Here is a 20,412-nt window from a genome sequence, read left to right as displayed (position 1 = left end):
CAGCCAGGAGGGGGCAGCAGCCACGTCACGATGGTTCCGGCTGGGGAAGGGTGCCCTCGCTGAGGAGATTGCGGCGGACCCGGAAGTGCTCGGCCACAGTCGCAGCCCCGGCGCCTCGGAGCGGGAAAAAGCCTGGGTGTCGCCGTCCCCCAGCTGCGCAACCGAAGGAACTGTCGGGTAGGTGGGTTCCGTGTAACGGTCAGTGTTTCCGGGGCTTCTTTTCCTCTGCTGTCTCCCTCAGACCCAAGGCTGAGTGAGGGGCGTCGGCGGAAGTGGGAGGCCCACCCAAAAAGCCAAATGGGGGGCCAGAAGAGTGAAGGCGCACCCTAGGGTCACCCTACCCTACCCTGTCCCCTCCCAGCCCCACTCTGCGGGCGGGCGCTGCCCTTTTAGGCGTCGCAGACCCTCCAGCCCCGGCGGCGGCCTTAAGATTCCCGGGCTGGGATCCCTGCTGCAGAGAGGGGGTAACGGTATCTGGCTTGCCAAGCAACATTTGTCGTGGTCTTCATGGAAGAAATAAAGTCGGGCAATATGAATTCTTTTTTTCTCAAATTTGCCGGATGGCTGTGGTGTTTCTGACTCTTAGTTTTCTCATTGTGAAAAAGGGATGATTATCTTCTTCGATCCTCTCAAGAGTTTCCTTGTTTTGAGTAGATTGATAGCTCTTTAAAGGATGCTAAGCTCAGCTAATGGAAGAAGAGTCTAGTTTCTTTGAGTCTTTGATTTTGGCTAAACTATAGAGCTCATACCTTTCTGTGTGGTGCAGCTTACTATTGTCTTTGGATTGGTAACTTAAAAAATACAAATAACATGCCTTTGAGAACCAATAAAAACTGTGGATATTATCCCTATAAATTTACACAAATTCAGATATAAGCATGCAATGTGATATACCTAAGGGGTATGTGAACCACTGAGTTAAGAACTGGTTTAGAGGGAGATACAATGTGAGACACAGGCTTTGGGATAAGACTTTGTTTTGAATCCTGGCTCTGGTCTGTTACCTTAGGGCAAAGTTACTTAAGCATCTTGAATCTCAGCTTTTTTACCAAAGCAGGACTAATACTAACTTACAAGGCTGTGAGGATTAAGTGAAAGAAGATACATAAGGCACTTAGCACATAGTAGGTACTCAATAAGTGATAGCTAACAGATGTCTATTATTATTCAAGGAATTATAATTTTCAAATCTGAAATGCAGTTTTAATGTCCTGTAAGGTGACTACCACATACATTTTTCTCAGACTTTTAGTAAACTGAGTTGATTTGACTTTTAACTCAGTACTACTCTTGACCTTTCACAACTTTCGTAGGTTCACAGTCTCTCTTTTTCTAGGAACTTGGCTGTGTTGTCCTGCCTCAGAGACAAATTCATCTGTTGTAGGCCTAGCCTGGGTTGCTGCCTTTGAAAACAAGGAAAGATTGGTAGAACATCAACCACAGCATGGAATTTCCAGGGAGGTCTCATTTCAAAACTTCATAAAGAACAAGAACCACCTGGACTTCTGTGAGGGCGATGATTAAATTGGCCTGAGTTTGAATGAAAGGATAATGTGTGCTCAACCTGTAACTAACACCAAGGAGGTCAAGTGGCAGAAGGTCTTGTATGAGCGACAGCCCTTTCCTGATAACTATGTGGACCGGCGATTCCTGGAAGAGCTCCGGAAAAACATCCATGCTCGGAAATACCAATATTGGGCTGTGGTATTTGAGTCCAGTGTGGTGATCCAGCAGCTGTGCAGTGTTTGTGTTTTTGTGGTTATCTGGTGGTATATGGATGAGGGTCTTCTGGCCCCCCATTGGCTTTTTGGGACTGGCCTGGCGTCTTCACTGATTGGGTATGTTTTGTTTGATCTCATTGATGGAGGTGAAGGGCGGAAGAAGAGTGGGCAGACCCGGTGGGCTGACCTGAAGAGTGCCCTAGTCTTCATTACTTTCACTTACGGGTTTTCACCAGTGCTGAAGACCCTTACAGAGTCTGTCAGCACTGACACCATCTATGCCATGTCAGTCTTCATGCTGTTAGGCCATCTCATCTTTTTTGACTATGGTGCCAATGCTGCCATTGTATCCAGCACACTATCCTTGAACATGGCCATCTTTGCTTCTGTATGCTTGGCATCACGTCTTCCCCGGTCCCTGCATGCCTTCATCATGGTGACGTTTGCCATTCAGATTTTTGCCCTGTGGCCCATGTTGCAGAAGAAACTAAAGGCATGTACTCCCCGGAGTTATGTGGGGGTCACACTGCTTTTTGCGTTTTCAGCCTTGGGAGGTCTACTGTCCATTAGTGCTGTGGGAGCCATACTATTTGCCCTTCTGCTGATGTCTATCTCATGTCTGTGTCCATTCTACCTCATTCGCTTGCAGCTTTTTAAAGAAAACATTCATGGGCCTTGGGATGAAGCTGAAATCAAGGAAGACTTGTCCAGGTTCCTCAGTTAAATTAGGACATCCATTACGTTATTAAGGCAAGCTGATAGATTAGCTTCCTAACTAGTATAGAACTTAAAGACAGAGTTCCATTCTGGATGCAGCATGTCATTGTGGTAAGAGAACAGATCAAAACAAACAAAAAAAATGAACCAAAGGCTTGGGTGGTGAGGGTGCTTATCCTTTCTGTTATTTTGTGGATGAAAAAACTTTCTGGAGCCCTCTTGAATTACATGCTGTAACATATGAAGTGATGTGGTTTCTATTAAAAAAAAAACACATTCATCAAGTTGTCTCATGATTTTTCCATAACCAGGAGGCAGACAGAGGGGCATGAAGAGTGATGTGTGTGTGTGTGTGTGTGTGTGTGTGTATAAAGTCACTTGTCTCTACCCTTTTCAATGTGCTAATGCTCTTTTATTTATCTAGGGCTCAAATCCTAGAACACAGCGTGCTATGTTCAGTTTTGTTGCCCAAGATCACAGAATTGGTTACCTAACCTTGACTCAGAGTTTCTACCTTGTTCTTAGGGAAGCATATACACAACTAATTACAAAGCAGAGTGTGATGTGTTATAGTAAGCAGAATGCTAGGCGGTATTCAGAAGCTGGAGATAAATTTCAGCTGGAATAATTAGGAAATATGAGAGGCGGTGACATTTAAGCTTAGTCTTGGAGGATAGCGGAGACTTAAGTAGGCAAAAGATGGTTTTAGGGCATTGTGGTGAAGGCCTTTAGAAGCCAGGTCAGTAATGGAAGCAAGTGAAACTGGCATACTTTGTGTGACTGATGGCAACTGTGAAAAACTATGGAGATGTCCAATGGAGACACCTGCTACTGTGCTGCATCTATTCACAGTTTGTGCCTGGCTTCAGACCTTTGGAATTCTAGATAGGATTCTAAAAGAAATCCCAATAACTGTATATCTGATTTTTAATATGAAATCTGACTTGTAAATTCTGTCTCAAGTTTAATCAGGCTAAAAACACATTTGCAGGCAACAAGACTATTACTGTGCCACATCTGTCCTTAGCATGGGCACAATGATGGGACAATATTTGATGGCAGTTCAGGGTTATGGGGACTTTCGGGAGGGGATATTGGGAAAAAGTCAGAATGGGAGGTTGAGTAGCAATTCGAGGGCTATGAATTTGGGCTCTATACTGTAAGTAATGGGGAGCAATCGTTTGTCTAAGGAGGAAATAAATTATCAAATCTTGGGCCACAACTGTTCTATGTCTCAGTTTTCATCTGTAAAGTGGGAATAAAAGTATCTACCTCTAGAATTGTGGTAAATGGGATATATGCAAAGTGCTTTGAAGAATGCCTGATACGAAGCACTGTATTAGCATCAGCACTATGTAATAGCTAGTACTAATGTATTAGGTGTTGTTTAAGCTGACATGTAAGAAAACCTGAAGAGAGCAGAGACAAGGTGCCAAATGCAGCAGGCACCTCTCAGGATAGCTGGTTATTCTTGTGGTAATTCATTTGTGGCAAGTTTCTGTACCGTCCTTTTATCACTAGGAATTAATTTCAAATCAGAAATTTTGTCAAGGGAGTGGTATTCCAAAAAATAATGTTTTTATTTCTTTGAACATAAATTTCTCAAGAATGTCTAGGACATGACTTTGAACTAGTGTCTTCAGCTCTTGTTGTGTCACATTCTTTTTCAGAGTTATTTGGACAGATGAATATTGCGTTTTGTGATAAAAAATTGGTGGTTTTCCGTAAGGTCAATTGGACTGCTTTCTATATCCAAGGACACTGGCCAATGAAGAGAAAAGGTTTCAGGGACTAACCTCTGGAGCCCAAAGCATCTGTCCACTGCCTGCTCCTGGTTTGGGCTCATGTCTCAATAGAGGCATGCCTCATAATTATTCTATAGTCCACATCAGCAACAGGACTAGGTGCTGGTGGTTGAAGATAGTAAAGAGTTCTATGAAATTGTAGTTTTTGTTTATATGTATTAATACATTTGTATTATTTGAATGCATTTGTGATTGTTAACTTTAGGGAACTCAGGTAGCAACCGTGCATATTGGTGACCAGAAAGTTTCTCAAACTTTCAAGAATAGTTCCTTGGTGGGATGACAATATGGCTGCACTGTCATTTTCAGCTTTTCCCTGTCACACTGTGTAGTATTTGGAGCACTCAGTCCCTGATCTTACACAATTTGGTGGTTGTAGAAATTCATTGTGAAGTTGGTGGGAGACAGAGAGTTGTGGGATAGATGCAAGGATGAAGGGAGAGGCAGTAGACTTAATTTGGACAGAAAAGTGGTGGCTGTGGGGAGAAGGTTATTACAGCTGGAATGAACAGTATGTGCCAGAGTGCACAGGACCTGATGCATCCTGGCAGTGGAGAATAGCACAGGACAAATGGGCTGTAGTGAGGGACTGAAATCTGAGAGTGCTGAATACTTTGCACTATTGTATCCTGTGGTCAGTGGCAAGTTGAGGGACTTTTGAAAAGAGATGTGATAAAATTAGATAGATAAATCATATATAAGTGTGTATATACAGACATGTACACACACACAAAGTGTGTATACCATTCACATATATGTGTACCAATATCTGTCTATATATAGGCATACCTTGGAGATACTGAGGTTCGGTTCCAGACCACTACAATAAAGCTAATATTACAATAAAACAAATCACATAATTTTTTTGGTTTTCCAATGTGTATAAAATTTATACTTACATTGTAATAAAGTCTATAAAGTATGCAATCTCATGTCTAAAAAATATGCATACCCTAATTTAAAAATGCTTTCTTGCTAAAAATGCTAACAATCATCTGAGCCTTCTGTGAATCAGAATCTTTTTGCTGGTGAGGGTCTTGCCTTGATGTTGATGGCTGCTGACATAAGGGTGGTAGGTGCTGAAGGCTGGGGTGGCTGTGGCAATTTCATAAAATAAGACAATAATGAAGTTTGCTGCATCTGTCGACTCTTCCTTTCAAGAAAGATTTCTCTGTAGCACATGATGCTGTTTGATAGCATTTTACTCACAGTAGAACATCTTTCAAAATTGCGTCAACCCTTTCAAACCCTGCCACTGCTTTATAACAGTTTCATGTAATATTCTAAAAACATCATTATTTCAACAACAACAATGTTCACAGCGTCTTCATCAGAAGTAGATTTCATTTTGGGAAACCACTTTTCTTGCTACTCGTAGTAATCAGTTTCTCATCTCTTCAGTTCTATCATATGGTTGCAGCAATTCAGTCACATCTTTATGCACTACTTCTAGTTCTCTTGCTATTTCCACCACATCTGCAGTTATTTGCTTCACTGAAGTCTCGAACCTCTCAGAGTAATTCATGAGGGTTGGAGTCAACATCTTCCAAACTCCTGTTAATGTCAATATTTTGACCTCCTCTCACAAGTTGCAAATGTTCTTAATGGCAATGCCTAGATCCATCAGAGGAATCACTATCTATAGCAGCTATAGCCTTACAAAATGTATTTCTTAAGTAATAAGACTTCAAAGTTAAAATTACTCTTTGATCCATGGACTTCAGAATGGATGTTGTGTTAGCAGGCATGGAACAAATTTTAGATGAATAGTAATATTTTGAAAGGAATCTTTTTCTGAGCAGTAGGCTCAACACTGGGCTTAAAATATTGAGTATACCATGCTGTAAACAGATGTGCTGCTATCCATACTTTATTGTTTTACTTATAGAGCACGAGCAGAGTAGATTTAACATAATTTTCAAGGGCCCTGGGATTTTCAGAATGGTAAGTGAGCATTGATGTCAAGTCACCAACTGCATTAGCCCCTAACAATAGAGTCAGCCTGTCCTTTGAAGCCAGACATTGACTTCTCCCCTTTAGCTATGAAAGTCCTAGATGGCACCTTCCAATAGAAGGCTCTTTTATCTACATTGAATATCTATTGCTGAGTGTAGCTACCTTTGTCAATGTTTTTTTTTTTAGTAGAAATAAATCGTTTTGATTATTATTATTATTATACTCTAAGTTCTAGGGTACATGTGCACAACGTGCAGGTTTGTTACATACATATACATGTGCCATGTTGGTTTGCTATACCCATAAACTCGTCATTTACATTAGGTATTTATCCTAATGCTATCCCTCCCCCCTCCCCCCATCTTCCAGCAGGCCCCAGTGTGTGATGCTCCCCACCCTGTGTCAAAGTGTTCTCACTGTTCAATTCTCACCTGTGAGTAAGAACATGTGGTGTTTGGTTTTCTGTCTTTGTGATAGCTTGCTGAGAATGATGGTTTCCAGCTTCATCCATGTCCCTGCAAAGGACATGAACTCATCCTTTTTAATGGCTGCGTAGTATTCTATGGTGTATATGTACCACATTTTCATAATCCAGTCTATCGTTGTTGGACATTTGGGTTGGTTCCAAGTTTTTGCTATTGTGAATAGTGCTGCAATAAACATATGTGTGCATGTGTCTTTATAGTAGCATGATTTATAATCCTTTGGGTATATACCCAGTAATGGGATGGCTGGGTCAAATGGTATTTCTAGCTCTAAATACTTGAGGAATTGCCACACTGTCTTCCACAATGGTTGTACTAATTTACACTCCCACCAACAGTGTAAAAGTGTTGTTTCTTCACATCCTCTCCAGCATCTGTTTTTTTTTTTTTAATTATTATTATACTTTAGGTTTTAGGGTACATGTGCACAATGTGCAGGTTTGTTACATATGTATCCATGTGCCCTGTTGGTTTGCTGCACCCATTAACTCGTCATTTAGCATTAGATATATCTCCTAATGCTGTCCCTCCCCCCTCCCCCCACCCCACAACAGTCCCCAGAGTGTGATGTTCCCCTTCCTGTGTCCATGAGTTCTCATTGTTCAATTCCCACCTATGAGTGAGAACATGCAGTGTTTGGTTTTTTGTCCTTGCGATAGTTTACTGAGAATGATGATTTCCAGTTTCATCCATGTCCCTACAAAGGACACGAACTCATCATTTTTTATGGCTGCGTAGTATTCCGTGGTGTATATGTGCCACATTTTCTTAATCCAGTCTGTCGTCGTTGGACATTTGGGTTGGTTCCAAGTCTTTGCTATTGTGAATAGTGCTGCAATAAACATACGTGTGCATGTGTCTTTATAGCAGCATGATTTATAGTCCTTTGGGTATATACCCAGTAATGGGATGGCTGGGTGAAATGGTATTTCTAGTTCTAGATCCCTGAGGAATCGCCACACTGACTTCCACAATGGTTGAACTAGTTTACAGTCCCACCAACAGTGTAAAAGTGTTCCTATTTCTCCACATCCTCTCCAGCACCTGTTGTTTCCTGACTTTTTAATGATGGCCATTCTAACTGGTGTGAGATGGTATCTCATTGTGGTTTTGATTTGCATTTCTCTGATGGCCAGTGATGATGAGCATTTTTTCATGTGTTTTTTGGCTGCATAAATGTCTTCTTTTGAGAAGTGTCTGTTCGTGACCTTCACCCACTTTTTGATGGGGTTGTTTGTTTTTTTCTTGTAAATTTGTTTGAGTTCATTGTAGATTCTGGATATTAGCCCTTTGTCAGATGAGTAGGTTGCGAAAATTTTCTCCCATTTTGTAGGTTGCCTGTTCACTCTGATGGTAGTTTCTTTTGCTATGCAGAAGCTCTTTAGTTTAATTAGATCCCATTTGTCAATTTTGGCTTTTGTTGCCATTGCTTTTAGTGTTTTAGACATGAAGTCCTTGCCCATGCCTATACCCTGAATGGTATTGCCTAGGTTTCTTCTAGGGTTTTTATGGTTTTAGATCTAACATGTAACTTTTTAATCCATCTTGAATTAATTTTTGTATAAGGTGTAAGAAAGGGATCCAGTTTCAGCTTTCTACATATGGCTAGCCAGTTTTCCCAGCACCATTTATTAAATAGGGAATCCTTTCCCCATTGCTTGTTTTTGTCAGATTTGTCAAAGATCAGATGGTTGTAGATGTGTGGTGTTATTTCTGAGGCCTCTGTTCTGTTCCATTGGTCTATATATCTGTTTTGGTACCAATACCATGCTGTTTTGGTTATTGTAGCCTTGTAGTATAGTTTGAAGTCAGGTAGCGTGATGCCTCCAACTTTGTTCTTTTTGCTTAGGATTGTCTTGGCAATGTGGGCTCTTTTTTTGGTTCCATATGAACTTTAAAGTAGTTTTTTCCAATTCTGTGAAGAAAGTCATTGGTAGCTTCATGAGATGGCATTGAATCTATAAATTACCTTGGGCAGTATGGCCATTTTCATGATACTGATTCCTATCCATGAACATGGAATGTTCTTCCATTTGTTTGTCTCCTCTTTTATTTTGTTGAGCAGTGATTTGTAGTTCTCCTTGAAGAGGTACTTCACATCCCTTGTAAGTTGGATTCCTAGGTGTTTTATTCTCTTTGTAGAATTGTGAATGGGAGTTCACTCATGATTTGACTCTCTGTTTGTCTGTTATTGGTGTATAGGAATGCTGGTGATTTTTGCACATTGATTTTGTATCCTGAGACTTTGCTGAAGTTGCTTATCAGCTTAAGGAGATTTTGGGCTGAGATGATGGAGTTTTCTAAACATACAATCGTCATCTGGAAACAGGGACAATTTAACTTCCTCTTTTCCTAACTGAATACCCTTTATTTCTTTCTCTTGCCTGATTGCCCTGGCCAGAACTTCCAACACTATGTTGAATAGGAGTGGTGAGAGAGGGCATCCTTGTCTTGTGCCAGTTTTCAAAGGGAATGCTTCCAGTTTCTGCCCATTCAGTATGATATTGGTTGTGGGTTTGACATGAGTAGCTCTTATTATTTTGAGATACATTCCATCAATACCTAGTTAATTGAGAGTTTTTAGCATGAAGGGCTGTTGAATTTTGTCAAAGACCTTTTCTGCATTTATTGAGATAATTATGTGGTTTTTGTCGTTGGTTCTGTTTATGTGATGGATTACGTTTATTGATTTGCATATGTTGAACCAGCCTTGCATCCCAGGGATGAAGCCAACTTGATCGTGGTGGATAACCTTTTTTTGATATGCTGCTGGATTCAGTTTGCCAGTATTTTATTGAGGATTTTTGCATCGATTTTCATCAGAGTTATTGGTCTAAAATTCTCTTTTTTTGTTGTGTCTCTGCCAGGCTTTGGTATCAGGATGATGCTGGCCTCATAAAATGAGTTAGGGAGGATTCCTTCTTTCTCTATTGATTGGAATAGTTTCAGAAGGAATGGTACCACCTCCTCTTTGTACCCCTGGTAGAATTCGGCTGTCAATCTATCTGGTCCTGGACTTTTTTTGGTTGGTAGACTATTAATTATTTCCTCAATTTCAGAGCCTGTTATTGGTCTATTCAGAGATTCAGCTTTTTCCTCATTTAGTTGTGGGAGGGTGTATGTGTCCAGGAATCTATCCACTTTTAGATTTTCTAGTTTATTTGCATAGAGGTGTTTATAGTATTGTCTGATGGTAGTTTGTATTTCTGTGGGATTGGTGGTGATATCCACTTTATCATTTTTTATTGTGTCTATTTGATTCTTCTCTCTTCTTTATTAGTCTTGCTAGCAGTCTATCAATTTTGTTGATCTTTTCAAAAAACCAGCTCCTGGATTCATTGATTTTTTTTGAAGGGTTTCTTATGTCTCTAGCTCCTTCAGTTCTGCTCTGATCTTAGTTATTTCTTGCCTTCTGCTAGCTTTTGAATTTGTTTGCTTTTGCTTCTCTAGTTCTTTTAATTGTGATATTAGGGTATCGATTTTAAATCTTTCCTGCTTTTCTTGTGGGCATTTAGTGCTATAAATTTCCCTCTACACATTGCTTTAACTGCGTCCCAGAGATTCTGGTACATTGTGTCTTTGTTCTCACTGGTTTCAAAGAACATCTTTATTTCTGCCTTCATTTTGTTATTTAACCAGTAGTCATTCAGGGGCAGGTTGTTCAGTTTCCATGTAGTTGTGTGGCTTTAAGTGAGTTTCTTAATCCTGAGTTCTAATATGATTGCACTGTGGTCTGAGAGACAGTTTGTTGTGATTTCTGTTCTTTTACATTTGCTGAGGAGAGCTTTACTTCCAACTATGTGGTCAATATTAGAATAAGTGCGATGTGGTGCTGAGAAGAGTGTATATTTTGTTGATTTGGGGTGGAGCGTTTTGTAGATGTCTATTAGGTCTGCTTGGTGCAGAGCTGAGTTCAATCCTGGATATCCTTGTTAACATTTTGTCTTGTTGATCTGTCTAATATTGATGGTGGGGTGTTAAAGTCTCCCATTATTATTGTGTTGGAGTCTAAGCCTCTTTATAGGTCTCTAAAGGACTTGCTTTATGAATCTGGGAGCTCCTGTATTGGGCGCATATATATTTAGTATAGTTAGCTCTTCTTATTGAATTGATCCCCTTACCATTATGTAATGGCCTTCTTTGTCTCTTTTGATCTTTGTTGGTTTAAAGTCTGTTTTATCAGAGACTAGGATTGCAACCCTTGCTTTTTTTTTGCTTTCCATTTGCTTGGTAGGTCTTCCTCCATCCTTTTATTTTGAACCTATGTGTGTCTCTGCACATGAGATGGGTCTCCTGAATACAGCACACTGATGGATCTTGAGTCTATCCAATTTGCCTGTCTGTTTCTTTTAATTGGGGCATTTAGACCATTTACATTTAAAGTTAATATTGTTATGTGTTAATTTGATCTTGTGATTGTCATGTTAGCTGGATATTTTGCCCATTAATTGATGCAGTTTCTTCCTAGCATCGATGGTCTTTAAAATTTGTCGTGTTTTTGCAGTGGCTGGGACCAGTCATTCCTTTCCATGTTTAGTGCTTCCTTCAGCAGCTCTTGTAAGGCCGGCCTGGTGATGACAGAATCTCTCAGCATTTGCTTGTCTGTAAAGGATTTTATTTCTCCTTCACTTATGAAGCTTAGTTTGGCTGGATATGAAATTCTGGGTTGGAAATTCTTTTCTTTAAGAATGTTGAATATTGGCCCTTGCTCTCTTCTGGCTTGTAGGGTTTCTGCTGAGAGATCCACTGTTAGTCTGATGTGCTTCCTTTTGTGGGTAACCCGACCTTTTTCTCTGGCTGTGCTTAACATTTTTTCCATCATTTTGACCTTAGTGAATCTGATAGTTACGTGTCTTGGGGTTGCTCTTCTCCAGGGGTATCTTTGTGATATTCTCTGTATATCCTGAATTTGAATGTTGGCCTGCCTTGCTAGGCTGGATAATACCCTGAAGAGTGTTTTCCAACTTGGTTCCATTCTCCCCATCACTTTCGGGTACACCAATCCAACGTAGATTTGGTCTTTTCACATAGTCCCATATTTCTTGGAGGCTTTGTTTCTTTCTTTTTACTCTTTTTTCTCTAAACTTGTCTTCTTGCTTTATTTCATTAATTTGATCTTCAATCACTGATACAGTTTCTTCCACTTGATCAAATCGGCTATTGAAGCTTGTGCATGCATCACGTAGTTCTCATGCCATGGTTTTCAGCTCCAACAGGTCATTTAATGTCTTCTCTATGCTGTTTATTCTAGTTAGTCATTTGTCTATCCTTTTTTCAAGGTTTTTTAACATCCTTGCAATTGGTTAGAACATGCTTCTTTAGCTCAGAAAAGTTTGTTATTACTGACCTTCTGAAGCCTACTTCTGTCAACTCGTCAATATCATTCTCTGTCCAGCTTTGTTCCATTGCTGGCAAGGAGCTGCGATCCTTTGGAGGAGAAGAGGCACTCTGGTTTTTAGAATTTTCAGCTTTTCTTCTCTGGTTTCTCCCCATCTTTGTGGTTTTATTTACCTTTGGTGTTTGATGTTGGTGACCTACAGTTGGGGTTTTGGTGTAGATGCCATTTTTGTTGATATTGATGCTATTCCTTTTTGTTTGTTAGTTTTCCTTCTAACAGTCAGGTCCCTCAGCTGCAGGTCTGTTGGAGTTTCCTGGAGGTCCACTCCAGACCCTGTTTGCCTGGGTATCACCAGCAGAGGCTGCAGAACAGCAAATATTGCAGAACAGCAAACATTGCTGCCTGATCATTCCTCTGGAATCTTCGTCCCAGAGGCACCCATCTCTATGAGGTGTCAGTCGGCCCCTACTGTGAGGTATCTCCCAGTTAGGCTACATGGGGGTCAGGGACCCAATTGAGGAGGCAGTCTGTTCATTCTTAGAGTTCAAACGCTGTGCTGGGGAGAACCACTGCTCTCTTCAGAGCTGTCAGACAGGGACGTTTAAGTTTGCAGAAGTTGTCTGCTCATTTTTGTTCAGCTATGTCCTGCCTACAGAGGTGGAGTCTGTTGAGGCAGTAGGCCTTGCTGAGCTGCAGTGGCCTCCACCCAGTTTGAGCTTCCCAGCTGCTTTGTTTACCTACTCAAGCCTCAGCGATGGTGGATGCCCCTTGCCCAGCCAGGCTGCCGCCTCACAGTTCAATCTCAGACTGCTGTGCTAGCAGTGAGCAAGGCCCCATGGGCATGGGACCTGCTAAGCCAAGCACGAGAGAGGATTTCCTTGTCTGCCGGTTGCTAAGACCTTGGGAAAAGCACAGTGTTTGGGGCAGGAGTGTCCTGTTCTTCTAGGTACAGGCTGTCACAGCTTCCCTTGGCTAGGAAAGGGAAATCCCCAAACCCCTTGTGCTTCCCAGGTGAGATGACGCCCTGCCCTGCTTCGGCTCGCCCTCTGTGGACTGTACCCACTGTCCAACCAGGACCAGTGAGATGAACCAGATACCTGAGTTGGAAATGCAGAAATCACCTGTCTTCTGCATCGATCACGCTGGGAGCTGCAGACTGGAGCTGTTCCTATTTGGCTATCTTGGAATGGAAGTCTGCATCAATGTTCTTAGCTAGATCTTCTGGATAACTTGCAGCTTCTGTATCAGCACTTGCTGCTTTAGTTTGCACTTTTATGTTACAGAGATGGCTGCTTTCCTTAAACCTCATGAATCAACTTCTCTTAGTTTCAAACCTTTCTTCTGCACCTTCCTCTCCTCTCTCAGCCTTTGTTAAATTGAGAAGAGTTAGCGCCTTGTTGTGGTTTATGCTTTGGCCTAAGGGAATGTTGTGACTGGTTTAGTCTTTTATACAGACCACTAGAACTTTATCTGTATTAACAATAAGGCTGTTTTAGTTTCTTATCATGGGAGTACCACTTTTAATTTCCTTCAATAACTTTATTTGCGTTCACAACTTGTCTGTTTGTCACAAGAGGCCTGGCTTTCAGCCTGTCTCAGCTTTTGACATACCTTCCTCACTAAGCTTAATCATTTCTACTTTTGATTTAAAACGAGAGATGTGCGACTCTTCCTTTCACTTGAACAGTTAAAAGCCGTTGCAGGGTTATTAATTGGCTTAATTTTGATACTGTTGTGTCTCAGGAAATAGGGAGGCCCAAGAAGAGGAAGAAAGACAGGGAAGAGCTGGTCAGTGGAGCAGTCAGAACACACACAAGTTTATCCACTAAGTTTGCCCTCTTATATGGGTATAGTTTGTGGTACCCCAAAACAATTACAGTGGTAACATCAAAGATCACTGATAACAGATCAGCATAACAGATATGATAATAAAGTTTGAAATATTGTCATAATTACCAAAATGTGACACAGGAACATGAAGTGAGCACATGCAGTTGGAACAATGGCACTGACAGACTTGCTTAACACAAGGTTGCCACAAATCTTCAATTTGTAAAAAATGCTGTATCTGGCTGGGTGCAATGGCTCACACCTGCAATCTCAGCATTTTGGGAGGCTGAGGTGGGAAAATTACTTGAACCCAGGAGTTTGAGACGAGCCTGGGCAACAAAATGAGACTCCTGTCTCTACAAAAAATTTAAAAAATTAACTGGAGGTGGTGGTGCGTGCCTGTGGTCCCAGATGCACGAAAAGCTAAGGCAGGCAGATCTTGAGCCCAGGAGGTCAAGAATGCAGTGAGCTGTGTTCACATCACTGCACTTCAGCATGGGCAACAAAGCAAGACCCTGTCTCAAAAATAAATAAAGGTTTAAGAAAAATTGCAAATAAAAAATTCATTAAATGTTCTGTTAAGAAAATGTCAAGCAATCCAGAGCCCTTAACTGCTGCCATCAGAAGGATGATGAGGCTCATCTGTGGCATGCCTCTTTGGGGGCTGCTGGCACAGGGATTCAGGCCTAGAAAACAATTGGTATAAAGTAGTATGACAGTTGTGGTGGGAAGTTACTCATCACTTAAATTCAGTGATCTAGTCAGTCTCTTATATTTAAACCACACTGAAAGGGTGCAAGTAGAATATGAATGATTTAGAGTTTTAGAGAATACTGTGGTGTGTGTGGGAAAGGGGGAAAGGTGAGGAGGAAAAGTTTACAGTAGTATTGGAATTAAATCCCAACCTGCCAAATACTTGCCAGCACAAGAAGCTGTCTGCCCTTCTCCCTCTGCACCCCTTCCTCCCAGCTCTGCTTCTTATCACTCTTAAGTTACAGGTAAGGCTGGAGGGTGGTGTGGCAAGTGAGATCAAGGAGACAGGAATAGGGAGGCAGCTTTGCTCACCCTTCCAATATGGTGCGAAGGATTAAAGTTGGTATGGAAGGGATTAAGAAGAGGTAGAGCAATACGATGACAGGTGTACTTTATTTTGTGGCGTGTTGCAGCTGATTTTTGATTGGCATGTAACTAGAAGGCATGTGCATCTGGCAGTAGCAACATGCCTGGTGTTGTGTGTGGAGATTGTATTGGTGTCAGTAAACTTTTGAGAAATACTTTGGGCAGCTGGGTTACATTGTGGATTTAATAATTGATACCAAGCATATAGAAAGGATGCATATTGAGCCGTTATTTACATCCTCCAAGCCAAAGGCTCAAGGACAAGAAAAAGAAAACAAGTCAGCAGAGGGCATCAGTTACACAGTTATACAAAATTTCAAACCCATTGTATTTAGAGAAACAGGGCTGGGACACAGTGCCATCTTGTGGAAGTTATTGATTTCCCTTTTTATAAGAGATGCAATTAGAGTCTTGAAATTCTTGCTGAATTGTGGTTTGGGAAATAACTACACCTGAATTAATGAGTCTGAGGTCTCCATAAATTTAGGAGGTAAATAGCATACTGGGGTTTGATAAATAATAGCACCTGTATTTTACAGCACCCAATGCATGCTAGGTAACGTGCTATGCACGTTGTGTGTGTGTGTGTGTGTGTATATTTGTATTTACTTCTTACAATGATCCTGTAAGAGGTTTTATTTCCATTTCACAGTTGAGACTGAGACTCAGAGTGGGTTAAGTATTGCCTAAGGCTATGTTGCCAACTTGGGCTAACACTTTGCTTTTCTTACACAAAGCCTGTGCTTGTGCCTGAATGGAACCCAGGACTGAAGGATAATGGTAGGCAGTTGCTTTTAATGCTCTATGAAATCCCTCATCATTCCCTTATCCCTTTTTCTCTTCCCCCAATATCCAACAGTATCCCCCAAAATCCAACAAAATATTTAGTGTCTACATAGCCCTCCCTCTACTCACCTTCTACCATTCAGATTTTTATAATGTGTGGCTTCAGGAATTTATTGTCAATAAATATTTTTTGAGTACTTACTGTATGACAAATACTGTTCTGTGTGCTTGGAATATTATCTATAAATAGAAAGGACAAAGGTTCTTGACCTAGTAGAGCTTACGTTATAGCAGGAGGAGACAGATAATAAACATAAATGGAAGATAGTAAGTGCTAAGGAAAAAAGAAAAAAGTGGCATGGTATTAAATAAAGAGGTCAGAGTAGGTCTCATGGGAAAGGTAATATTTTACCAAAGACTTGAAGGAAGTGAGGGAGTAATTCAGATTCCCTGGGGAAGTGCACCCCAGTCAGAGGGAAGAGCTGCAGAGGAAAGAGCTGCTACAAAACATTTGGGCAGGAGAATACCTGGAGTGTGTGGGGAATAGCAAGGAGTGGCTGAAGTGGAGTGAGCAACAGAAGATGAGGTCGTAGAGGTAATGTGGGAAGCTAGATTATGTATGATATGTTGTAAGCTACTAGCTTAGGCTATTACTCTGAGATGGGAGCCATTGGAGGGTCATGGAGAAAAAGAAGATACATATTTTGAAAGGCTCACTCTGGTTGCTGTAGGGCAAGAGTAGACACAGGAAGAAGCATTTGGAGGCTTTGCAGTAATCCAAGCAAGGGATAATGGTGGCTCAAAACAGAGGATGGCAGAGGAAGTGGCGGAAAATAGTCACATTCTATATATAATTTGAAAGTAAAGCCAGTGGGGCCACCTGATGTATTAGATGTAGGGTGTGAAAGAAAGAGAAGAGTTATGAATTAAGGTTTTTCCCCTGAACAAACTGAAATATGGATATGCCATTAATTGAGATGGGGGCAGAGGGATGGTAACTGGAGATTTTTGGGAGGAAGATTAGGAGTTTAGTTTGGTGCATGTGGGGTAGGAAATGTCTTGAAGACATTCAGCCTGAAATGTTGAGTAGGGAATATAGGAAATATGACCTTGGAGTTTGAGAGAGATGTATGAAATTCAGATATAAATTTGGGATTTGTTGGCGATATAAATGATATTTAATGCTGTGAGACTGAATGAGATCACCAAGGAAATGGGTATAGACAGAGAAGAGGACCAAGAACTCCAAATTAAAATGTTGAGGCGAAGAAGAAGCAAAAAGATTTTGACAGCAAAACCACTGAGGCAAGGGAAAAGCAAGAGAGTTCTGTGTCCTGGAAACCAAGTGCTGAATGTGTCTCCAGAGAGAGTGGGTGATCAAATGTGATCAGATAAAAACATGATAAAGCAAGTAAGACAACTGAAAATTGACCTTTACATTTAAAAGAGCAGGTTTTTGTTGGAGTGCTTGGAATAAAAACCTGTTTGGTGTGGGTTTAAGAGAGAATAGAAGATAAGTTTAGCAGCAAGTACAGACAGCTTTATAGTTTTGCTTCAAAGGGGAGCCAGGAAATAGGACAGAAACTGAAAGGGAAAGTGAAGACCAAAAAATGATAGCATGTTTGTACCCTGATTGAAATGAAATGGTAGAGAGTTGATAGTTGATGGTGTGAGAGAGGGAAGAATTGCTGGGGAAATATTCTGGAGTACATAAGTGCACAAGTGCAAAGCCTGGCTTTTGACAAGGGCAGGGATGGTTGATCTATGGGAACAAGTGGGAAGACAGAGTAGGTGAATACCGATATTAGTAAATGGGTAGATAAGGTGATGAGATTCTTTGGGAGTTCTTTTCTGATTGCTTCAATTTTCTCAGGGAAGTTGGAGGTAAGGAATCAGCTGAGATTGAGGATAGGGGAGTGAGAGAAAAGGTATGAAACAACTTAGGACACTGGGAGAGTGAATGAACAAGGGATGCTTAGTATAATTGCTTGGCAGTATTAAGGGCTCACTTGAATATGGTGGTGATTAATTTAAAGTGAAACCAGTTATCCTGGCTTTGTTTTTTGCTTGTATGTGTGCTTTCTAGACCATGTACAGTTACATGGGTGCAAACCAGAGTAGGTAGAGAGTTAGATTTACCCAGAATGGTGGTTTTAACAAATTGAGAGAAGGGCAAGGGAGACAGGTATATATGCATGGGCATGATGACAATGATTGACCATTCAATTTAAGTTGGGTAAGGAGAGTGAACCTTAAGAAGGGTGAAGGACAGAGGGCTGAGGGACAGCATAAAGGTCAATAGATTGGAGATCTAAGAGATTAAAATAATAGAAGTAGGCTAGAAAGATAGGATATAGAGATGAGAGAGTGGGGAAAGACAAGGTTTTAATTTTGGAAATGAGTAGCTGAGATAGAGTGGAGAGCAAGATCATTGCAAGGTCTCACTACTTAGCACTCAAGTAGAAGAAAAAAAAAGGTCACTGAAAGAGTGAAGTTGAGAAAATGAGAGGGAGGGTGGGGGTGGATTACCAACAAGCATATGAAAATCCCTAAGAATTAAATCAGGAGTATCACTGGAGGGAGTGACATTGAGACAGGAGCTAAAATCATCAAGAAATAAGAGAAAATGAATTGGGCATTGGTAGTTAAAAGCAACACATAGGATCATATAGATAGTGCTATAATCTGATGCCATGAGGTTCAAAGCTGGGGGTTTTAGCGAGGAGGAAAGAAGAATGGTCTGAAAACAAAACAAAAAATGAGGATAACTACCCCACTTCAGGCTCAGCAGTGTGAGGGCTGTGGGAGACAAGCTGCCACCTTTTGAAAAGGATGCAGGGGAGGCAGTCCTTTTAGAGAAACTCTGGTTTGTTAGAGTAAGATTGTTGAAGATACAGGGAATTTTGTAGATCATGGGCAGTGAATTATAGAGGAGACAGTGGAAGGGTTACAGAAGTTTGGGAGAGATGGGAAGACAGAAGAGGAACATACAGAACTGCATGGAAATTAGCATGGAGAGTGGCCTAGAATCCAGGGGTTCTTGGATGATTGACACAGGCTGGGATAAAAGGTTAATGATAGAAGTTCCAGTAAGTGTAAGGCAGATAGTAGTAGTGAGCGTGTGAGTGGATGGGTAGGGAGGGGTGAATTTTGGGGGCTTCCTCTTCACCTTGAAGGAGATGTATTCTCAGAGTATAGGCTTTTTCACATCCTCATGAGCATATTATTGCTCACTAATGGGATTAATGTGCTAGTTTTCTGGGTTATGTGCATTTTGACAAGGACCTTTTGGGGATAATGTCACAAACCTCCTCAGAACAGTGCAAACTTCTAATAGCGAGCAGTGTCATTGTAGTGCTCTAAAAATTTTGATTTTGGGCAAAGTGATCAGAGCTTAGGTGAGAGCCAGGGTTTGACCAACATTCTATGGAAGGTCGGGCCTGATAAGGCATACTCCTTTGGCCACCAAGAGGGCTCAGCTGCAGGGGAGAGGCAGATTAGAAACAGCTGAAGGCTTGTTGGGCGTGCTAGCTTAGACCACGCCTATACTTTCTGCTTTATTTTTCCTTTCGTAACTCACAGATGCCATCAATGTTGGTTTGTTTAACTTGGCAAACAATAACCATCATCAAAAAATTAAAACATCATTTTCCTCCAGGCATATTACTGTGATTAATGAGATAATTCCCCAGAGGTGGGGTAGTCAGGAAGCAGCCATTTCCCAATTGGCTGGCATGTGCTCAGCACCACAAGTCTGGCAACACTGTTTGGTGCTGCCTCCTTATGCCCATCAGGTAATGCTGGGGTAAAAGTACCCAAGGAAAGGGCTTAGAAAGACAAATGGCCTTTTCTGCCACCAGATGGCACCAATTGGCATTGAGAATCAAGTAACATCCAGTATGATCCTAAGGTCTTCTGTCCTAAACAGACTAGCTCTGTAATTCTTTGACCATAATACTATTAGGATGATGGAACAAACAAATTGATTTTACCAATGCTGAGGTCCCTCAGGCTCCCACGAAACCTGGCTCAAGAGGAGCTGCTTCTCCTTTACAAGCTCTGTTGGCTCACTGCTCGCCACTCCAGGCTGGCCCTGTGGCGTTGTGCCGGGCCCGAGTGACATTTCGACTCTGGTCAATGAGAACACTGTGGGCCTCACACTCTCTTTAACTTGCAAGATAAATAGATCTTTAAGGCATTGAGCAGATTTTGTGGATGTAGCTGAGAATATTTTTGTCTTTAAAAGAAAAAAAAAGAGGCAGAAGGAATCATCTCTTTGACTCTAACTTGCTCTCCGTTGCCTTCTGAATGTACCCTCAGAGATAAGAACAAGGAGGCCGGGTACGGTGGCTCACACCTGTAAACCCAGCATTTTGGGAGACTGAGGTGGGCAGATCACTTGAGGTCAGGAGTTTAAGACCCACCTGGCCAACATTGTGAAACCCCATCTCTAGGAAAAATACAAAAATTAGCCGGGTGTGGTGGCAGCCATCTGTAGTCCCAGCTACTCTGGAGGCTGAGGCATGAGAATCACTTGAACCCGGAAGGCGGAGGTGGCAGTAAGCTGGGATTGTGCCACTGCACTCCAGCCTGGGTGACAGAGCCAGACTCCATCTCAGAAAACAAAATAAAAAAAAAGAGAGAAGGGAATATAA

General features: G+C 41.4%; 2 protein-coding genes across 4 annotated transcripts in view; one reads left to right on the top strand and one right to left on the bottom strand.

The window, feature by feature from the left end:
• Positions 1 to 20,412, bottom strand: part of C12H1orf105 (chromosome 12 C1orf105 homolog) — a 51,006-nt gene that overhangs the window by 24,701 nt on the left and 5,893 nt on the right. The gene's annotated exons all lie outside the window — the stretch shown is intronic.
• On the top strand, positions 50 to 2,718 carry PIGC (phosphatidylinositol glycan anchor biosynthesis class C). Of its 3 annotated transcripts, none has more exons than XM_063627374.1 (2): positions 50 to 177; positions 1,337 to 2,718. In XM_063627374.1, the coding sequence occupies exon 2, from the start codon at positions 1,552 to 1,554 to the stop codon at positions 2,443 to 2,445; it is 894 nt and encodes a 297-aa protein (XP_063483444.1). In that variant the 5' UTR covers positions 50 to 177; positions 1,337 to 1,551; the 3' UTR covers positions 2,446 to 2,718. The 3 variants fall into 3 exon arrangements, with proteins under 3 accessions (XP_063483444.1, XP_063483446.1, XP_063483445.1); XM_063627376.1 differs by having other exon boundaries at positions 73 to 177; positions 1,314 to 2,718; XM_063627375.1 differs by having other exon boundaries at positions 78 to 181.

This window comes from Symphalangus syndactylus, chromosome 12 (genome assembly GCF_028878055.3).
Source record: "Symphalangus syndactylus isolate Jambi chromosome 12, NHGRI_mSymSyn1-v2.1_pri, whole genome shotgun sequence".
Lineage (NCBI taxonomy): Eukaryota > Metazoa > Chordata > Mammalia > Primates > Hylobatidae > Symphalangus > Symphalangus syndactylus.
This window is presented reverse-complemented; position numbering and strand designations above follow the sequence as displayed.